General features: G+C 47.9%; 1 protein-coding gene across 1 annotated transcript in view; it reads right to left on the reverse strand.

Moving 5' to 3' along the window:
* Positions 1-118: 118 nt before the first annotated feature.
* Positions 119-20,743, reverse strand: part of PLEKHA6 (pleckstrin homology domain containing A6) — an 82,298-nt gene continuing 61,673 nt past the window's right edge. The window contains 8 exon segments of the mRNA XM_029573888.1: positions 119-1,125; positions 2,871-3,018; positions 3,708-3,850; positions 3,945-4,078; positions 4,387-4,551; positions 8,641-8,823; positions 9,042-9,145; positions 11,478-11,607. Of these exon segments, the coding sequence (XP_029429748.1) occupies positions 2,879-3,018; positions 3,708-3,850; positions 3,945-4,078; positions 4,387-4,551; positions 8,641-8,823; positions 9,042-9,145; positions 11,478-11,607 (999 nt within the window). The 3' untranslated portion in view covers positions 119-1,125; positions 2,871-2,878.

The following is a 20,743-nucleotide window of genomic DNA, read 5'->3' on the forward strand; positions in this document are numbered from 1 at the left end:
AGCAGTGCGGTCCCTGTGTCTATGAGCAGCCCCAGCAGGAGACCTGCCTGACAATCACTCCTGGAAGCAGATGTGCACTCAGCCCTGCTACGACCCGGTCACAGAAACAGACACCGCAAACATGAAATAATTGCCTTTAATAAAGCAAGCACAGAGGTGTTGTGATATACGTTTCTTCAATCTGTTTACCTCAGTGGCTCTCCCATGGAGATTCCTCACTTCCAGGAACATACTTTATCAGCCAAAACAAACATATATATATGTATATATATATATTTATATATAGCTATATATCCTATTTCATGTATATAATATGTATAATTTCATAAAACATATATTAAGGCATGACTAGCAAAAGAAATGGCTTGTTGTGCAATTGGATGTCACGCAGAGCTCTCCCCAGTCTGTACAAACGGGGGAGCTCTGCGGAGTGTGCGCACGGGATGCCCCCATGCACAGGAGAATCTCACCCGCTCCCTTGTGCTGCCATGAGATGCAAGAGAGCCGTGCACTGCCCATCACAGATCTGGCTCAGGCTCTGCTTCTGTGGGATGATAAGCACCAAAGCTGCAAATCCAGGACCCTGCTCATCTCAGACTGAGTTCCACTGGTCACTTCCCAGCTTCCCTCCGACAACGCTGTCCATCTGTCTGGCTCATCCGCACATGTTAGAAGATGTCCTGCCCAGACCAGCGCTTTCACTCCGGAGACAAACTCCAGCCGCGCTGGCAGGAACTGTTACAGTTTCTGTGATTCGTGAATCTGTGGTCTTCCTGTGAGTGGGAAACATCATTGCTAGTGACCACGCGCTGGAAGTTGTGCAGACACCCGGGTGACTGAAAGTCCTTTGTCAGTCTCTAGGGAGGGGCACTATCCAGTCCAAAACCCTTAGCTGTAGCGCTGCGTGACTCACGGTGCCCTTCCTCGTGCGTTGGGATTCTGCGTGCACAAAGCTTCTTTCCCGGGGATATCCATGACAGTGCCCACCTCCCCTCCCAAACGGGCTGAGCGCACGGTTAGTGAAATTAATTGGATAATGTTAGCTGAGCTGGTGACAGTTTCGGATGGGGGGTGGGGGACGTTAGAACGTAGCTCCGTGGAACTTCACAGTAGCAAGGCCTTGAACTGTGGAGGAAGAAAAAGAGAAAATGCAGCAAAATACTCGGCTTTCTCCCACAGTTACAGCCCTTCCCTTTCCTCCCCCAAGTAAATAAACAGGTTTTAGGTTGGAATTGGAAAAATCTCTCCTGGCAACTTCATTTGCTGGTAGTTAATCCCCCAATTAATACATGAATGGTTATTTACTCTTTCGGATAGTAGAAAGACTAGGGGGCACTCCATGAAGTTAGCATGGGGCACATTTAAAACTAATCGGAGAAAGTTCTTTTTCACTCAACGCACAATTAAACTCTGGAATTTGTTGCCAGAGGATGTGGTTAATGCAGTTAGTGTAGCTGTGTTTAAAAAAGGATTGGATAAGTTCTTGGAGGAGAAGTCCATTACCTGCTATTAAGTTCACTTAGAGAATAGCCACTGCCATTAGCAATGGTTACATGGAATAGACTTAGTTTTTGGGTACTTGCCAGGTTCTTATCGCCTGGATTGGCCACTGTTGGAAACAGGATGCTGGGCTTGATGGACCCTTGGTCTGACCCAGTATGGCATGCTCTTTTGTTCTTATCTGTGATATTGCATTATCCCAAATTCTCTGATCCTATGGCCCATGGCAGGATAGATGAGTACAGTGGAAGCCCCTGATCTCAGTCTGTGGCGGGGATAGATTTAGGTATTTATTTGTTTATATTCTGCTTTTCTGCATTTCAAAGTGGATCACATTCAGGTACTAGAGTTATTTCCCTGCGCCCAGAGGGCTCACAATCTAAGTTAGATGTATCCATGGGAAGCCCCTGATCCCACTGCCCATGGTAGGGAGCGGCATTTGTGTGGGATCGGCATATATAATGAAAGTCCCTAATCTCACTGATTGTGCTGGGGATCGGACTGTGTGTGGGAAACCCCTGATCTCACGGCCCACGGCAGGGATCTGCGTGTACAATGAATGCCCCTGATCTCACGGCCCGTGGCAGGGATCTGCGTGTACAATGAAAGCCCTTGATTTCCCAGCCCGTGGCAGGGATCTGTGTGTACAATGAAAGCCCCTGATCTCACGGCCCGTGGCAGGGATCTGCGTGTACAATGAATGCCCCTGATCTCACGGCCCGTGGCAGGGATCTGTGTGTACAATGAAAGCCCCTGATCTCATGGCCCGTGGCAGGGATCTCTGTGTACAATGAAAGCCCCTGATCTCACGGCCCGTGGCAGAGATCTGCGTGTACAATGAATGCCCCTGATCTTACGGCCTGTGGAAGGGATCTGCGTGTACAATGAAAGCCCTTGATTTCCCAGCCCGTGGCAGGGTTCTGCGTGTACAATGAAAGCCCCTGATCTTACGGCCTGTGGAAGGGATCTGTGTGTACAATGAATGCCCCTGATCTCACGGCCCGTGGCAGGGATCTGCGTGTGCAATGAATGCCCCTGATCTCACGGCCCGTGGCAGGGATCTGCATGTACAATGAATGCCCCTGATCTTACGGCCCGTGGAAGGGTTCTGCGTGTACAATGAATGCCCCTGATCTCATGGCCCATGGCAGGGATCTGCGTGTACAATGAAAGCCCCTGATTTCCCGGCCCGTGGCAGGGGTCTGCGTGTACAATGAAAGCCCCTGATCTCACGGCCCGTGGCAGGGGTCTGCGTGTACAATGAAAGCCCCTGATCTCACGGCCCGTGGCAGGGATCTGCGTGTACAATGAAAGCCCTTGATTTCCCGGCCCGTGGCAGGGATCTGCATGTACAGAGGAGGCATGCTTACATTATGGCTCAGACACACATGAAATGGCCCATGTTGATACTTTCGTCTCTGCTCTCAGTTGCATGGGATGATGGCTCCGACCAGAGGGAGCTGCCCTGTGGATTCGAGGACACGGGGGAGATGGGTGGGCTTGGGGTAGAACACAGCACTAGAAACAGAAATGAAGATGATGTGAAACATGAGAAGAAAAACATAATTTGCAATTGTCTGGGGTGAAAGCAGAGCGGTTGAGGGAGGTGCTGCTGTGCTCATTTCTCAAGCAGGCTAAAGTCAGAGCCAGAGAGGCAGCTCTGCTGGATCACCCCTGCCCTCAGCTGTCACGGGGATGAAACCTTTCAGGGAAATGGATTTCAGGGTAACTGAGGCTCCTGAGATCCAATTCTGAGCTGAATCTGCGAATCATACACTTCAGTTTAGTGAGCTCACTGGCCAATCATGAACCCCGATTACCCTCTGCATAAGGCCCTCTTATTTCAGTAAGAGAGTTTCACATGCAGGAACAGAAAGCTTGAAGCTGATGTGTGATGAAAGCACGGGCCGTGACGTGGACACAGCAGAGCTGTCCTCTTCCCTTAGCAAAGGGTCACAGCGCACAGCAAATGCTTCCTTTCTCTCGTCAGAAATGCCTCACTGAGAGTGCTGTTTTCCCACAAATCTTATCACCTCCCACGGGCTGCGCACTGAGTCCCGCTGAGATTTATGCCCAAGTGCTGAGAAAATAAAACAGAGCAGCAAGGCGAGGAAGATGAGACAGCACAGAGACAGAGAGAGGGCTGATGAGGAGAGGAGAGGAGGGAGCAGACTAGCCCAGGCTGGAGGAGAATTCCCAGCACTCACCAGAGAGCAAGCGGCCACGCCGTGAGGCTTCCGTGGCCAGCGTACAGGATATGGCGATCCTCTTCTCCTGCTCCTGCAGCTGAGACTCAGAGTCCGCAGGCTCATCGGGCTCTCTGTCGCTGGCAGGTACCACGTTCTGCAGACTGCAGGAACAGAAAAGGGGGTGCGGAGTGATTCTCACTGACAGGGACCCCCCTCCCCATCCCACTGGGTCCCCATGCTGGGGCTGTACCTCACCTGCATTTGGCAATAAGCGTTTTAATTCTTTCCACCTTCTTCTGTTTCTCCTTCAGCTCCTCAGGGCTCAGCGGACTCTCTGGTTCCAGCTCGACGTATCTCTCAGGAATCAGCACTTTATCTGGGGTGGAGAGCTGGGAGCAGAACAGCGAGCTTTCTGCAATGTGACTCTTACCACAATGGAACGCTGTCCCTCCCCTGCTCACTGCTCTCCACTCTTTATTCCCCCTAATTCTTGTGCTCCCCATGCACTTTCCTGACCCTGTGTGATCCTGTTCTCATCTCTCCCCTTCCTGCCCTGTTTCTCCCCACTCTTATTCCCCGTCCCTCTCATGCTCCCTATCTCATCCCTACCCACCTTCCTGACCCTCTGATCTTATTCCCCTACTTATTGAGCCTCCCATCCTGCTTCTGCAGCTCCCTCTTCCCCATGTCTCCTCACCTCCTTACTGATATCCACGTTATAATGCTGTGGCTCCAGCTCCATCTGGCGCAGGCGTGCAATCTCATCCCGTGGTGTCTCGTACATGTGGCTGGACTCTTCTGACCGCAGGGCTGCCTCCAGGTCAGAGATGTCAACCTCATGGATACTGCGGTGCCGGCGGACCTGAGAGTAAGCACAAAACCTGTTCAGGAGTAGGTATCACTCTCACTAGTCTGTGCCTGGGCAGGTTCCCCAGGAACCGATCCTGTTCCAGGGTCTGCCCAAACCCTGGAACAGGATCAGTCACAGGCCACCTAGGTCCTGGTACTGCATGGGCTCATCCCCTTCAAATAACCCAGCTGAGTTTCACATTCAATGGAAAAATTGGTTCTGACTTGCTAACTTTCTTTCCTTGACTCCCACAGACCAGTCAGAAAGATAGGTTTTCTCTCTTACCAGCAGATGGAGACAGAGAACAAAAGCTTTGCTGTATTCTTAGTACTTAAGCTGTTGTGCAGTCTTTCACTAAATCTACAATCAAAAAACCTCCTTTAGTCCCTTCAGCAGGGGATTTGCTGGACATTGAAATTTAACTTGTAAACCCCTCTTTGGGGGGATTCAAATGCCAGAAGGAGAACTAACAAGAACTTGCAGAAGAGTGGTCTGCAGAATCCAAGGAAAGAAAATTAGCAGGTAAGAACCAATGTTTCCTTTCTTATCATCCCCAAGTCTGGCGGCTGAACATCCAAACAGTAGTGCTTGGCAAAGGTGTGCAACGAAGACCCAATGACTACTGCACACATCTCCTGAGAGCAGAGACGCCCCCTGGGCCCAAAGAGCAACCAGCACCTCCAGGCCCTTAGTGCTTCCTAGAGAGGCCTTAGATGCTCTCTACCCCTTGTTAGGATCATTAAACAAGACAAAACGATGGTCTGATCTCCAAAAGCTATTTGTAATCTTCAAATACCTCACAAACGTCCTACAGTCATCCAGTATGTGACGATCATGTTACGGTCCCGGGCTGTGCCCCGATCCCTCCACCTACCTCAGGGCCAGCCCGGGCCGCAGGAACTTCTCTTCAGCCGTCTAGGCCCGACCTGGCTCCTGCCACGGCTCTCCCTTCACGAGGGAGACGCCGCCGATCTGACGTGCTTGGCCCTGCCCCCTAGGTGCGCGTGTGCGCAGGGGCTCGAACTTTTAAAGAGGGAGGACAGCCCTCGAATGACGTCAGACGCTGCAGGGTATTTAGACCCTGCAGCTTGGCCTAAACCTCGCCTTGCAACGAGGTTCACTCTTGTTAAGAGTTACTAGTTGCTGCATCAGAATCCCTATTCGTCTCATCGGCATCTGTCTTCTGGTTTGTGATTCCGGCTCTGTTCCTGGACTTCCGATTCAGCTTCCGTCCTTCGGCTTCTGACTCCTGGCTTCCGACCTTGGCTTGTCCACTGACTTCTTGATTCAGCTTCCGTCCTTGACTGGACTTTGGCTTCTGGCTTCCCTTCATCCTCAGGTATCTGATTCTTCGCCCACCAGGGGGCTTTGCCTAAGTCCCAGCGGCTCGGGTCCTCACGGGCTCCTCCCAGGGGGACCGCGGGTTTCCAAGGGTGAAGCCTTCCAGAGCCACCTCCTCAGCGCCGCCTCCCGGCTGCGACGTCCACTGTGGTCCCCCACAGTGCATCACCATCCGTCTCAGCCGACTCAAGGGTCCACCCTCCTAACAGATCAGGATTCAGCAACTCAATAGACCAACTTAAATGAAATGTTGAAACCACCTTGGGCAAAAATGAAAGCACCCTACAAACTGAAAGTCCATCTTCCGAAAAACATCGGAAAGGATTCTTACACGATAAGGCTTGTAACTCAGAAATATTCCTCGACAAACAAACAGCCACCAAAAACACTGCCTTCAGAGGGAGATCCTTCACCAAAGCCCTCCTGGTGGGCTCATAATTAGGTTTAATTCCACAGTGATACTAACTATTGAATGCTTCATGCTCTTCAGAAAATAGGCCAAACAATACAGGAAGTGGGAGGAGAAAATAACAAAATCAATCAGCTCTAAAAAGCAGAAAATGTGTTTAGGAAGTGCAACAAATCAAGGGAGAAAAATTGGGTCTACAAATGCTCAAAGTTTGAGCAATAAAATCCCAGACCTGCAGGCCCTAATGGTGGAAGGGGACTTGGACATTGTAGCAGTTATGGAGAGGAGGATCAGGGATTCTCATGATTGGGATACGGCCATACCGGGCTAGAACTTGTTAAGGAAGGACAGAGAGGTCAGACAGGGGGAGGAGCAGCTCTTTATGTCAAGAACAATATCCAAGCAACTGAACTGCAAGGAACGTGGGGTAGAGAAGAAGCATTAAGGGCCGTCCTGAAAAAAGATGGTGGTGCATCCATTTTTACTGGAGTGGTTTACAGGCCTTCAAATTAAATGAAAGAACTGGACAGAGATCTGGTCGAAGACGTACAAAAGGTGGGAAAGAAGAGAGAAGTGGTGATTGTTGGAGATTTTAATCTGCGGGACGTAGACTGGAGAATCCCTTCTGCAGAATCTAACAGAGGTAGAGGGGATAGTGGATGCCTTGCAAGGGGCTCTGTTCAAACAGATGGTAATGGAGCCTACGAGGGAGGGAGTGATACTCGACTTAGTGCTCACTAACGGGGATAAGGTCTCTAATGTCCGGGTGGGCGCCCACCTCAGCACCAGTGATCATCAGATGGTTTGGTTTGATATCGCAAACAGGATACAGAGAGGTCACACGAAGACCCGAGTTTTGAATTTCTAAAATACGGACTTTGTCAAAATGAGGACACAGCTGGAGGAAGAACTGGAAGACTGGGAGAGAATGGGAAGTGGAACAGTGACCAAACTACAGGAGCAATTACAAAGGCAACAAATCCATACGTCAGAAAAGTAAACAAAAGGAGCTCCAGAAGAAGACCTCTTCAAGCAAGGCCCCCCAGATGCTGCCCCTTTTTTTAAAATTTTTTTTACCAGAAAGGCCTTGTGCAGCAGCAAAACAAATTCCATAGAAAAAGGATCCTCTTCCTCATCTGATTCACAGTGCAGCTCAGAAGTGCCCCTGCCTTCTTCTGTGGTGCCCAGAGTCGCCCTGACAGAATTTACGTTGGAGGCTTTAAGGACTCCTCCCTCATACACCCCCGCACTGTGGGAGCAGCCACTGCATCTGCCTGAGCAGCAGTAACTGCAGCCCGGGATTGCCTTCTTAAGATCTGCTGAATGGGCCTCCCTCGAAGGACCCTCCCCCACTGCCCTTACACATATTGCAAAGGCTGGAAGGAGAAAGAAAGGAAATTAGCTCCAAGCACTTCCCTTACCCTGCAAAGGTATCTCCTTCCAGGCCCAAGCTTTCCTGTGCTGCCGGCCTCCGTGGTTTCCAGCCTCTCTGAACACATTCAAATAGGGAAAGGAACATTGGTATTTCCTTTAATAGATGTCTTCCTGAGAAAGAGGGGAGGAAGAGGATAGGGTCTGAGGGAGCCAGACCTACCGCCCTATCAGGCCCTCCCAAAATTCAGGGCACCAACCGCATGCTCATTCCTACTCTACCAGAGGGATAGCCCAGCACTGCACATTACACCCCTGGGAGCAATTTTTTCAGAGCGATGTGTGACTGCAGATTAGACATCCCTTCCACTTGCTGGAGAAGGGAATACTGAGAGACTGCAGGTGGCGCAGCAGCCTAAGAACCAAGGGTGCTGTGAAGCATTTGCTCTCTGTCTCCATCTGCTGGTAGAGGAGAAAAAGCCATGCGTCTGGACTGGAAAGATACAATTATAGCAATGCCCTATGGCCTGCGCAAACATTAAAATCTGACACCGTTAAGAATCTCTGGGCAAGAGCTGGAAATCCTTCTTTGATTGCTGGGCTCTGAGCTGAATTTAGCTTGCACTGGTGAGACCCATGTTCCTATTTATATACAAACAGTCCGTGCAGCAGTCTCTCAACATCTCATTGTTTCTGTTTCTAAACGTATTCTTGTTATTCTGGAGCCCTGGCACACGTGTATCCTCTTTTCCAGCTCATACCCTTTCCCTCCACCCGATATCATCAGAGTTGGTCATGGGGGGGGGAGCTGCCAACCATCCATGATGGGACCTGCTCAGCCAGAGCATGACCTCTCTCCCCTACCCCTCCTTATATCAGTGCTGGGCCTCTCCCAGGCCCCAGCAGCCCTGCCTGGAAGCTCACACACCAAGTGGCTACCACCAAGCTACAGAGAGGAAGTGGGGAGCTCTCTCACGTACCACCCTGTAAGACACTGAGGGCTTGGCGCCGGGGAGATCCGTCTGCTGACTGGATGGCAGCTGCAGGCTCCGCCTTTTCTCCTTCATGGACCCGCTCTGGTGGCGTTTCATGCGAGCTATTTGTTCCTCCACACTCATCTTTGCCTTCAGATCGCTGGAGAAGACCGCGCTCTTCGGCCGCTCCTGCAGATAGACATGGAGGGTGCACGTAAGGGAAGAGATTCTTTGTGTGGCTCTCCGGCTTGGTGCACGTGAGTATATGTTGTTTGCGTGCGGGTGTGTTGTGTGGTTACACAAAGTCTAAGAATTTTGTGGACTATTTGTCCCACCCATCGACACCTACGCAGGCACAGCCTTTGCTCTAGCTGTCACCCTTCCCCAGGACTAAAATCAGAAGTTACCCGGCAGTTCTGACCACTGGGGGCATTGTCTCTCCGCACCACACAAGATGTTGCTCCAGGGTCCTGATCACTAGGAGACTTGGTTCTTGGAGGAACAATTCCAACTGTAAGAGACGCACAGAGAGAAAGCCTGAGAACCATGGGAAGAGGAGGGAATGGTGATGGCTGCAGGACCTTAGCTCCACAGAGTACCTGAAGCACATCAAATGGCCTGCAGCCCCAGTATTACTCTACTGGATAGGGTCCTGTGCACGCCCCTGGCCGCAGTCCCACCACCACCAAACTCCCTGTGGAAATGCTTAGGGTCACAGAAACAGCAGATACGTCAAATCGCCCCTTCTTCTCGCCTTCTACCTATGTGCGGCTGAAAAAAATACAAAAAGAGAGCCTCTGGGGGCAATGGCATGCCTAAAGTGTTTGGTACCGCCCCTCCCCCAGCAGTCTCTGGTTCCCTCCCTCCCTACCCCCTCTAGAGCCCCTCACCTCAAAACCATACTAACAATAACATTTTCAACGTGCTGACAAATACAATAATACCCAATAATAAACATTTTAAACATTTTCCAAACAGCAATAAAATATTTCAAAATAATTAAAACTATTAAGAATGGAAAAATTCCTGACTCTCCATACCCGGAAACATTTGATTTCTAGTCATGCTGAGCTTGTTGTGGATTAGTAGGGCAGCACAAACTTTCTTCACACACACACGCACACACACCTACACACACACACACACACACACACACAAAACCCAGATAGGCTTCCATTCACACACACACAACCTAGGGGATGCTGTTGGGCACTAACTGCCAGCACTCAAACAGCAACAACACTACTTATGAAAAGGCAATGCTGCAAATATAACACCGAGCCCTAAAACACCAATATACCTCCTCTTAGGAAAACAGAAACCCAGGTCACCATAGATCCTTACACAAAAACTACATGATAGCAGAATACTTCACTTAGGTCACACACACCCCTTCACCAAATACAGAATAAAGAGACCATAAAATATAAATAGAAACATGCAGACACAAGTTGAACTGGAAACTGCTACAAGCCAGACTCTGTATAGAGTGCAACAATGGAAAAAAAAAAGTGAAGCATCATTCCTCATATAACATCAAATAAAATCAAGAAATAGAACATATCAATCAAAATAGTAAAGCCATACTAATAAAAGAATAAACATTTTAAAACAGGTGACAAGTAGAACAGTCAATAATGTAAAAATTATATAAAAATTGTTAAAAATGTCCTTTACAACAATAAAATATTTCAAAACAGCAGACATCAAATAACACCCAATAATGAAAACTAATAAGAATTTTAAAAATCACCCGGTCTCCATTCCTGAGAACTTTTGATTCCAGATGCCCTAAGATTGCCATAGATTAGTGAAGAGAAGGAGTGGGAATTGGGGAGGAAGGGGTGTATTGTTGCATACAGACTTTTTCTCACTGTCACACTCACATGCTTCTGTCACAGACACAGGTTCCCTATTGCATGCACATACACACTCTCTCTGTCACACGCTCACACAAACACATGCTCTCAATCACACACTCATACATGCTCTCACACACACCACACATATGCTTTCAATCACACATTACATGCTCTCTCCTCACACGCTTTCAGTCACACACACGGATACACAGGCTCTCTCCACACACGCTTTCAGTCACACACACGGATACACAGGCTCTCTCCTCACACGCTTTCAGTCATGCACAAGGATACACAGGCTCTCTCCACACACGCTTTCAGTCACACACACGGATACACAGGCTCTCTCCTCACACGCTTTCAGTCACACACACGGATACACAGGCTCTCTCCTCACACGCTTTCAGTCATGCACACGGATACACAGGCTCTCTCCACACACGCTTTCAGTCACACACACGGATACACAGGCTCTCTCCTCACACGCTTTCAGTCATGCACACGGATACACAGGCTCTCTCCACACACGCTTTCAGTCACACACACGGATACACAGGCTCTCTCCACACACACATTTCACTCACTTACTCTCCCCTTCCCTCCATGGGAAGGCAGCAATTTCCCCCTTTAGCCCCCACAGCCCAGGAAAATAGAAGAGTCTCATGGGCCACAAGGGCTACCGATGCTGTGTGCGTGCAGTCCAGCTGCTTCTGTTGCTGCTCCCGCCAGGTGTCCTGTTTCTTCTCCCTCTGACTGGGAGCTCTTCACTTTTTGGCTGCTGCATGTTGGGCTCTGCTGGGATCTTTCTGGCTGTCACCCAGGGCAGACCGCCACTTTGCCTCCCCCCTTAGTCTGCCACTGTCCAGGTGCCCCCTGAAGCCTAGTGCCTGGGGTCTTTGCCCCCCCCCCCCCTTGCTATGCCACTGCCTGGTTCACCAGATGGTGCCGTGCACTGCCCCCCTGTCAGAGTTGGCTCCTTACCTTTATTGATGGCTGCTTGCTTTTCAGCCTCTGCCTCTGCTCGGGGCTGCGGGAGACTGGGATCCTCAGCAGGAAGGGAGGTGAGCATCTGCTGCGTGTCCTTCTTGTGAGGGTCAAAGTTCAGCTTCAGCTGCAAAGAGAGTGCCAGGGCATCCATGTCAGGAGAGGGATCACTGCTGCTGAGAAAGCCTGACGTGTACTGCAGTAACACCGTGCCAGCCATACATGCCACAACATGCAGGGAGACACAAAGGGGGCTACAGGAAGGCTTGAGTTTCTGGAAATGTCAGCAATCTTATGAAAGCCAGTGAGAAGAGCGTCCAGAACGATGCCTATGTATGTGTTCCCAAAGGCAGAATACAACATGACACCCAACAAGGATACCACGTCATTCAGTGCGTGGCACTTGGGATTCTGACAGTGAGAACAAGGGTAGTTGTAGTGCTCAAGAAGGCATAGGATGGACGTGCATGAGGAGTGACGACAATCCACGAGACAGGAGAGCAGAGTACCAGGGAGCTATCAGAGGGATGGACAGGCAGCACAAGGGATCTACCACAGGCACAGACCGAACAGGAAATATCTCAACAAGCCAGGGGAGCAAGGGACGCAACCATTACAGAAAGAGTAGACACCCTAGGAGAACACTGACAGCGCTGGCACTTTGATACCATCTGCTATATAATGCATAAGCACTGGCTGCCAATGGGATTACAGGATGGGCTGACCTTTCCAAGACAGTGCTAGTCACCAGGACACATGGCAGGCACTGGACTACTCCATTGTTATACATGTGGGGTGGGCACTGTGATTGATATTGTTAGGGGACTCTTCCATTGTTAGAGGGGCACTGTGATTGTTATTGATAGGGGACTCTTCCATTGTTAGGGGAGCACTGTGATTGTTATTGATAGGGGACTCTTCCATTGTTAGGGGAGCACTGTGATTGTTATTGATAGTGGACTCTTCCATTGTTAGGGGAGCACTGTGATTGTTATTGATAGGGGACTCTTCCATTGTTAGGGGAGCACTGTGATTGTTATTGATAGGGGACTCTTCCATTGTTAGGGGAGCACTGTGATTGTTATTGATAGTGGACTCTTCCATTGTTAGGGGAGCACTGTGATTGTTATTGATAGGGGACTCTTCCATTGTTAGGGGGCACTGTGATTGTTATTGATAGGGGACTCTTCCATTGTTAGGGGAGCACTGTGATTGTTATTGATAGGGGACTCTTCCATTGTTAGGGGAGCACTGTGATTGTTATTGATAGGGGACTCTTCCATTGTTAGGGGAGCACTGTGATTGTTATTGATAGGGACTCTTCCATTGTTAGGGGAGCACTGTGATTGTTATTGATAGGGGACTCTTCCATTGTTAGGGGGGCACTGTGATTGCTATTGATAGGGAATTCTTCCTTTGTTAGGGGGCACTGTGATTGTTATTGATAGGGGACTCTTCAATTGTTAGGGGAGCACTGTGATTGTTATTGATAGGGACTCTTCCATTGTTAGGGGGGCACTGTGATTGTTATTGATAGGGGACTCTTCCATTGTTAGGGGGGCACTGTGATTGTTATTGATAGGGGACTCTTCCATTGTTAGGGGAGCACTGTGATTGTTATTGATAGGGGACTCTTCCATTGTTAGGGGAGCACTGTGATTGTTATTGATAGGGGACTCTTCCATTGTTAGGGGGGCACTGTGATTGTATTGATAGGGAACTCTTCCTTTGTTGGGGCACTGTGATTGTTATTGATAGGGGACTCTTCCATTGTTAGGGGGGCACTGTGATTGTTATTGATAGGGGACTCTTCCATTGTTAGGGGGGCACTGTGATTGTTATTGATAGGGGACTCTTCCCTTGTTAGGGGGGCACTGTGATTGTTATTGATAGGGGACTCTTCCCTTGTTAGGAGGGCACTGTGATTGTTATTGATAGGGGACTCTTCCATTGTTAGGGGGGCACTGTGATTGTTATTGATAGGGGACTCTTCCATTGTTAGGGGAGCACTGTGATTGTTATTGATAGGGGACTCTTCCATTGTTAGGGGGGCACTGTGATTGTTATTGATAGGGAACTCTTCCCTTGTTAGGAGGGCACTGTGATTGTTATTGTTAGGGGACTCTTGCATTGTTAGGGGCACTGTGATTGTTATTGACAGGGGGACTCTTCCAGCCCCCATCTGCTAAAGTCCTATCTTCCTCTACAGTATTGCTAAAATCCCTTTCTTCCTTTCTGAACGTGCTCTCTTATCACCTCCTGCAACATAACTCTTTGCAGATCTCCCACTGAACCATCTTTTTTCACTGCAATGAATTCAAACTTCAGGTGCATGACTTCTCCTTCTTCAACGTCACTATCACCATGTAAACCTTCTTTTCAAATTGCTGCACTGGCTCCCCATCTGCTTCCACACAATCTTTTCAACCTTTTCTTTCACACCTACAAATGCATTCATCCTGCAGCTCCTCATTACCTATCTCTCTCCTCTCTCCTTTGCTATTTCTCCCACAGCTCCCACTCTCCAGGGTCCAAGATCTTTCGATTAAAAAAAAATCTACCTGAACATTGTCTACCCCAGCAATGTGAGATGCCGTAATCCTCTCTAAGTGCTTCTCCATCCAAAGAATCAGCTCCTGAGCTACTGCTCAACTCTTGTTCCTCCCTGACAGTTGATGTAGGCCACTACCGTTGCATTGTCTGATAGGACTTTCACCGGTCAACCGTGCACATGTGACAAAAAGGCAAGGAAAGTGTACTGGACCACTGTCATCTCTAAACGAGTGATAGACCAAGATGCTTCTCTCTTTGACCACTAGCCCCGCACCGACTGATTCTGACACCGGTGACGGATAAAGCTTCCCCATAGCTCTATCAACCCTCAAGTTGGATGCTGGGGTGTCCCACTCCCGAACTACCAACTTCTTCACCTACTTGTGGAAAGGGAAGGCCTTCACTGGACCTTGCAAACTGACCAACATGGGATCTGCTCCTTCCAAGTCAGACTCCTCCTGTGACCTTGATTCCCAGCTCGTGAATCACCTCCATAATTAAATGCCAGAGCTCCTCTCTGCAGATCATCTCTATCAGCTACAGGAACCTCCCCAGGATCGCCATCCATAGCCTCGGTATCTGCCATACCACTCGCATCTGGCAAAGTGCCCCCACCTGGGAATGCCCCTGGTGGCTCCTCCAGGTCACTGGAGTCATCAGAGCCCCCCTGTGTATCACCCAATGGCGCAAAGCCCATCAAAGGCCTTTCATACACTTCTTTATGGGATGACACAACCTTACTGCTGTGGACTGGAAACTGGACTTCCTCCCCAACCTAGCAGCAGTATCTCCTGCAGCTTTTCTGGCCAAACAGGCCTTGTGCTTCAAAATAATAAACTCCTCCGAGTCCTGATCCAGAGAGGAGTCCTCAGCACCAAAAATACCCAGATTCAGAGGAAAATCATCCATTTCCAAATCTCCCCAGGCTGCCCCAGTCGAAGCCCCAGCAGGAGAAAGTCTTAGTGGAGACCTCCTTGCTTTTCCTGCTGTTGCTTGTGGCTCTGCCGCCAGATCCAAAATGGCCACCGTTCCTGCGCTGAAAGCACGAAGCAGCCTTAGGTGCCCGAGAAACCGCGGCCACCTGAGATCACGACAGCTGTGCTCCCGATAAGCTTTCTCCCCGTTACACACCCCAAGCACAGATTTTGCCTGTTTAGCCTTGTCCATGGTCCTCCACAAGCGCAGCAGGAACTGTCGCATGCCATAACTCATTGAGCTTTGCTGCACGCCTAAGGGCCAAATCGTGCTGTGCTAGAACTCAGTTGTGTCGGGCACCAGCAGCCACTGCCACCCAAAACTCTGATTACACCAGCAAGGAAAGAGAAGAAATGCTTCATCTTCTTCTTTGTTCCAATAAACTTAAAGAGGCAGCGCTGGCTGATAGCCAGAGACAATAAAAAATACTTCCCTGCTCCTAAGGCTTGCTGTGCAGAACTGCTAGTCGGATCACTTCAACCTCATAGGGGATGAGGGATCCGGAGCACCAAATGTTCACCCCACAGAACCTCTGGATGAGTTAACAGAAGAGTCACCAACCCCCTGCTCTATCGCCTCAGACCAGGGGTGATGGCCCGACCAAGACCTCACAACCCCCTGGGAGGAGGAAGATATCATCTGTTAAAACTCTTCCACTTCTCAAAGATTTATTTTAACTTTCCAGACTGCAGGTTTTGCACCTCTACCATCTGCTGGAGAAATAGAAATACTGAGGGACTGCAGGTGGCTCATTGGGTTATGTACAGTAACAGTGAGGCTCTCTCTGTCTCCATCTGCTGGCAGGGAGGCAAAACACAGGAGTCTGGACTGATCTGAGTACATACAGGGAACTGCTGGATACAGAGAAATACTGAGGGACTGCAGGTGGTTCACTGGGTTATGTACAGTGACAGTGAGGCTCTCTCTGTCTCCATCTGCTGGCAGCGAGGCAAAACCCAGGAGTCTGGACTGATCTGGGTACTTACAGGGAACTGCTGGAGACAGAGAAATTCTGAGGGACTGCAGGTGGCTCACTGGGTTATGTGCAGTGTCAGTGAGACTCTCTCTGTCTCCATCTGCTGGCAGGAAGGCAAAACCTAGGAGTCTGGACTGATCTGGGTACATACAGGAACATCCCATTGTCCCTTTCACATTCAAACTTCTTGAATGTGTTATTCACTTCTGTAATTCGCTCCTCTTAGGTCTCCCAGCAAACACTATCAGACCCCTGCAAATGGTACAGAATTCCACCGCTAGGATCCTGTCCAATACCAATAGAAGAGAGCACATCACGCCCATACTTCGCAACCTACACTGGCTTCCCATCAAATTTAGAATTCTCTACAAAGTCCTTATGATAATCTACAAAGCCATGCACAATCTAACACCTCTTGATCTTAACTTACCTCTACGTCTGCATGAATCCTCCAGACCGATTATATCTGCTTACAAAGGCACTCTCTATGCCCCCCCAGTAAAGACAGCCCTAAGGAAACGTGCCCTATCCACCATGGGGCTCTCTCAATGGAATGCTCTTCCACCAGATCTCCGGCAAGAACCAAGCCCATTGACGTTCAAAAAAAACCTCAAATCCTGGCTTTTCAAACAAGCTTTTCCATAACCAGACGATCATTACCATTCCCATACTATTCTAACAAGCTTCTCCATAACCAGACCATCATTACCATTCCCATACTATTCTAACAAGCTTCTCCATAACCAGACGAACATTACCATTCCCATACTATTCTAACAAGCTTCTCCATAACCAGACGAACATTACCATTCCCATACTATTCTAACAAGCTTCTCCATAACCAGACCATCATTACCATTCCCATACTATTCTAACAAGCTTCTCCATAACCAGACCATCATTACCATTCCCATACTATTCTAACAAGCTTCTCCATAACCAGATGAACATTACCATTCCCATACTATTCTAACAAGCTTCTCCATAACCAGACAATCATTACCATTCCCATACTATTCTAACAAGCTTCTCCATAACCAGACGAACATTACCATTCCCATACTATTCTAACAAGCTTCTCCATAACCAGACCATCATTACCATTCCCATACTATTCTAACAAGCTTCTCCATAACCAGACCATCATTACCATTCCCATACTATTCTAACAAGCTTCTCCATAACCAGACCATCATTACCATTCCCATACTATTCTAACAAGCTTTTCCATAACCAGACCATCATTATCATTCCCATACTATTCTAACAAGCTTCTCCATAACCAGACCATCATTATCATTCCCATACTATTCTAACAAGCTTCTCCATAACCAGACGATCATTACCATTCCCATACTATTCTAACAAGCTTTTCCATAACCAGACCATCATTATCATTCCCATACTATTCTAACAAGCTTCTCCATAACCAGACCATCATTACCATTCCCATACTATTCTAACAAGCTTCTCCATAACCAGACCATCATTACCATTCCCATACTATTCTAACAAGCTTCTCCATAACCAGACCATCATTACCATTCCCATACTATTCTAACAAGCTTTTCCATAACCAGACCATCATTATCATTCCCATACTATTCTAACAAGCTTCTCCATAACCAGACCATCATTACCATTCCCATACTATTCTAACAAGCTTCTCCATAACCAGACGATCATTATCATTCCCATACTATTCTAACAAGCTTCTCCATAACCAGACCATCATTACCATTCCCATACTATTCTAACAAGCTTCTCCATAACCAGATGAACATTACCATTCCCATACTATTCTAACAAGCTTCTCCATAACCAGACCATCATTACCATTCCCATACTATTCTAACAAGCTTCTCCATAACCAGACCATCATTACCATTCCCATACTATTCTAACAAGCTTCTCCATAACCAGACCATCATTACCATTCCCATACTATTCTAACAAGCTTCTCCATAACCAGACCATCATTACCATTCCCATACTATTCTAACAAGCTTCTCCATAACCAGACGAACATTACCATTCCCATACTATTCTAACAAGCTTCTCCATAACCAGACCATCATTACCATTCCCATACTATTCTAACAAGCTTCTCCATAACCAGACGAACATTACCATTCCCATACTATTCTAACAAGCTTCTCCATAACCAGACCATCATTACCATTCCCATACTATTCTAACAAGCTTCTCCATAACCAGACCATCATTACCATTCCCATACTATTCTAACAAGCTTCTCCATAACCAGACGAACATTACCATTCCCATACTATTCTAACAAGCTTCTCCATAACCAGACCATCATTACCATTCCCATACTATTCTAACAAGCTTCTCCATAACCAGACCATCATTACCATTCCCATACTATTCTAACAAGCTTCTCCATAACCAGACCATCATTACCATTCCCATACTATTCTAACAAGCTTCTCCATAACCAGACCATCATTACCATTCCCATACTATTCTAACAAGCTTCTCCATAACCAGACGATCATTACCATTCCCATACTATTCTAACAAGCTTCTCCATAACCAGACCATCATTATCATTCCCATACTATTCTAACAAGCTTCTCCATAACCAGACGATCATTACCATTCCCATACTATTCTAACAAGCTTCTCCATAACCAGACGAACATTACCATTCCCATACTATTCTAACAAGCTTCTCCATAACCAGACCATCATTACCATTCCCATACTATTCTAACAAGCTTCTCCATAACCAGACCATCATTACCATTCCCATACTATTCTAACAAGCTTCTCCATAACCAGACCATCATTACCATTCCCATACTATTCTAACAAGCTTCTCCATAACCAGACCATCATTACCATTCCCATACTATTCTAACAAGCTTCTCCATAACCAGACGATCATTACCATTCCCATACTATTCTAACAAGCTTCTCCATAACCAGACGAACATTACCAATAACATACAACTTCGAACATTTCCTTGACCATCTTTCACAGGCCTATTATTGCACAGATATTTATTTATATTTATTTTAGAATTCTTTAGTATTGATTTACAGTTTTTTTGCTTAATGGTCCCTTCGTTTGCTAAATGTCTCTGTTGTTAACTGCTGCTAACCCTTCCCCCTGTTTTCCCAGTTCCTTGTAACCCTGGTTCTATGTAATGCTTGTTGCAATATTGGGTTCCCCTGTAAACCGATCGGATATGTATCCTGCCACATGAATGTCGGTATAAGAAAGTTCACATAAATAACTTCTGCTGTGTTGACTTTCTTTCATCTCAAGCTGTGCAGGATCCGCTGCAGTCAGGTTTTTGTCCTCGACATTCCTCAGAAACTGCTCTGGCCAGTGACCTCTTCATGGCCATGGCCAAGGGCAAGGGTCTTTGCTCAATCCTCATGCTCCTTGTGACACTGGTGATCTCCATCTACGCCGCTGGATTTCAGGATTCTGCTCCGCCTCTCCCATTATTCTTTTGTTGTCTCCTTTTCTGCTTCTTCTTTTACCGCGTTCTGCAGTCAGACAGTGTGCGCCTCAAGGCTCTGTCCCGGACCCTCTAAACCTTTCCCCTTGCTGCTCTGATCTCCCCCACAGCTTTCAGCACCAGGACTCCCAGTCTACCCCTCTACACCAGAAATTTCACCAAGAATCCAGTCCCAAATCTCAGCCTGCCTGTCTATCATCAATGCCCGGATGTCCCACTGCTACTTAAACTTAGGTTGGCTAAGACAGAGCTCCTGTTTTTACCCCCAAACCTGCTTCCCCACTTTCTGTCTCTGTGGGTGGCACTCGTATCCTCCTGGTTTCATCATTGATGTCTCTCTGTCCTTCTCTAAACATATCCAAAACACTGCTAAAGTCCTTTTTTCCTCTGCAGTATCGCTAAAATCCCTTCCTTCCTTTCTGAGCATGCTCTGTTATCTCCTTCTGCAAGATAATTCTTTGCAGATCTCTCACTGAGATCCATCTTTCTTCACTGCAGTCAAGTGCAAGACTTCCCTTTTTTCAACGTCACTATCACCATGTAAACCTTCTTTTCAAATTGCTGCACTGGCTCCCCGTCTGCTTCCACACAATCTTTTCTTTCACGCCTACAAATGCATTCATCCTGCAGCTCCTCATTACCTATCTCTCTGCTCTTTCCCCACTGCCAGCTCCCAAGTCTGTGCTTTCCACCTGGCTGTGCCGAATGTCTGGAACAGACTTCCCGAGTCAGTGCATCATGCTCAAATCCAGAGTAAAATCTCCTTTTTCAATCCTCTACAGTAAATACATCCTCTATAGACTCATTTGTCATGTACAGTGTGTTTGTCGCCACTCCAAGGAGCAGGCGCTGTGTCTTATGTGCATCTGTATAGTGCTATGTTCATCTTGTAGCACTTTAGAAATGATAAATAGTAGAGAGATTATAACACGGTACTGGGGCCAGACATTGACTAGTGACTGGGGCCAGACTGAAACAATGAGTTGAGCCACAAAGGAGGAAACAGGCAGAGACACACAGCTAGTAAAATACATGAGAAGCATTACTGGGGAGCATTGGTGATGGTGAGGACAGGTACTGGGAAACAAAAGGACAGATGTTGGAAGTCTGCATGAGTGAACTGGACAGATGTAGGGGGGTCTGCGTGAGTGGGACAATCAAATATTGGAGGTCTGTGTGAATAGGTAGGGCAGATGTTGGAGGTCTGCATGATTAGGCAGGGCAGATGTAGGAGATTTGCATAAGTGGGCCGTGAGATGTTGGAG

Source organism: Rhinatrema bivittatum, chromosome 12 (genome assembly GCF_901001135.1).
Source record: "Rhinatrema bivittatum chromosome 12, aRhiBiv1.1, whole genome shotgun sequence".
Taxonomy (NCBI): Eukaryota; Metazoa; Chordata; class Amphibia; order Gymnophiona; family Rhinatrematidae; genus Rhinatrema; species Rhinatrema bivittatum.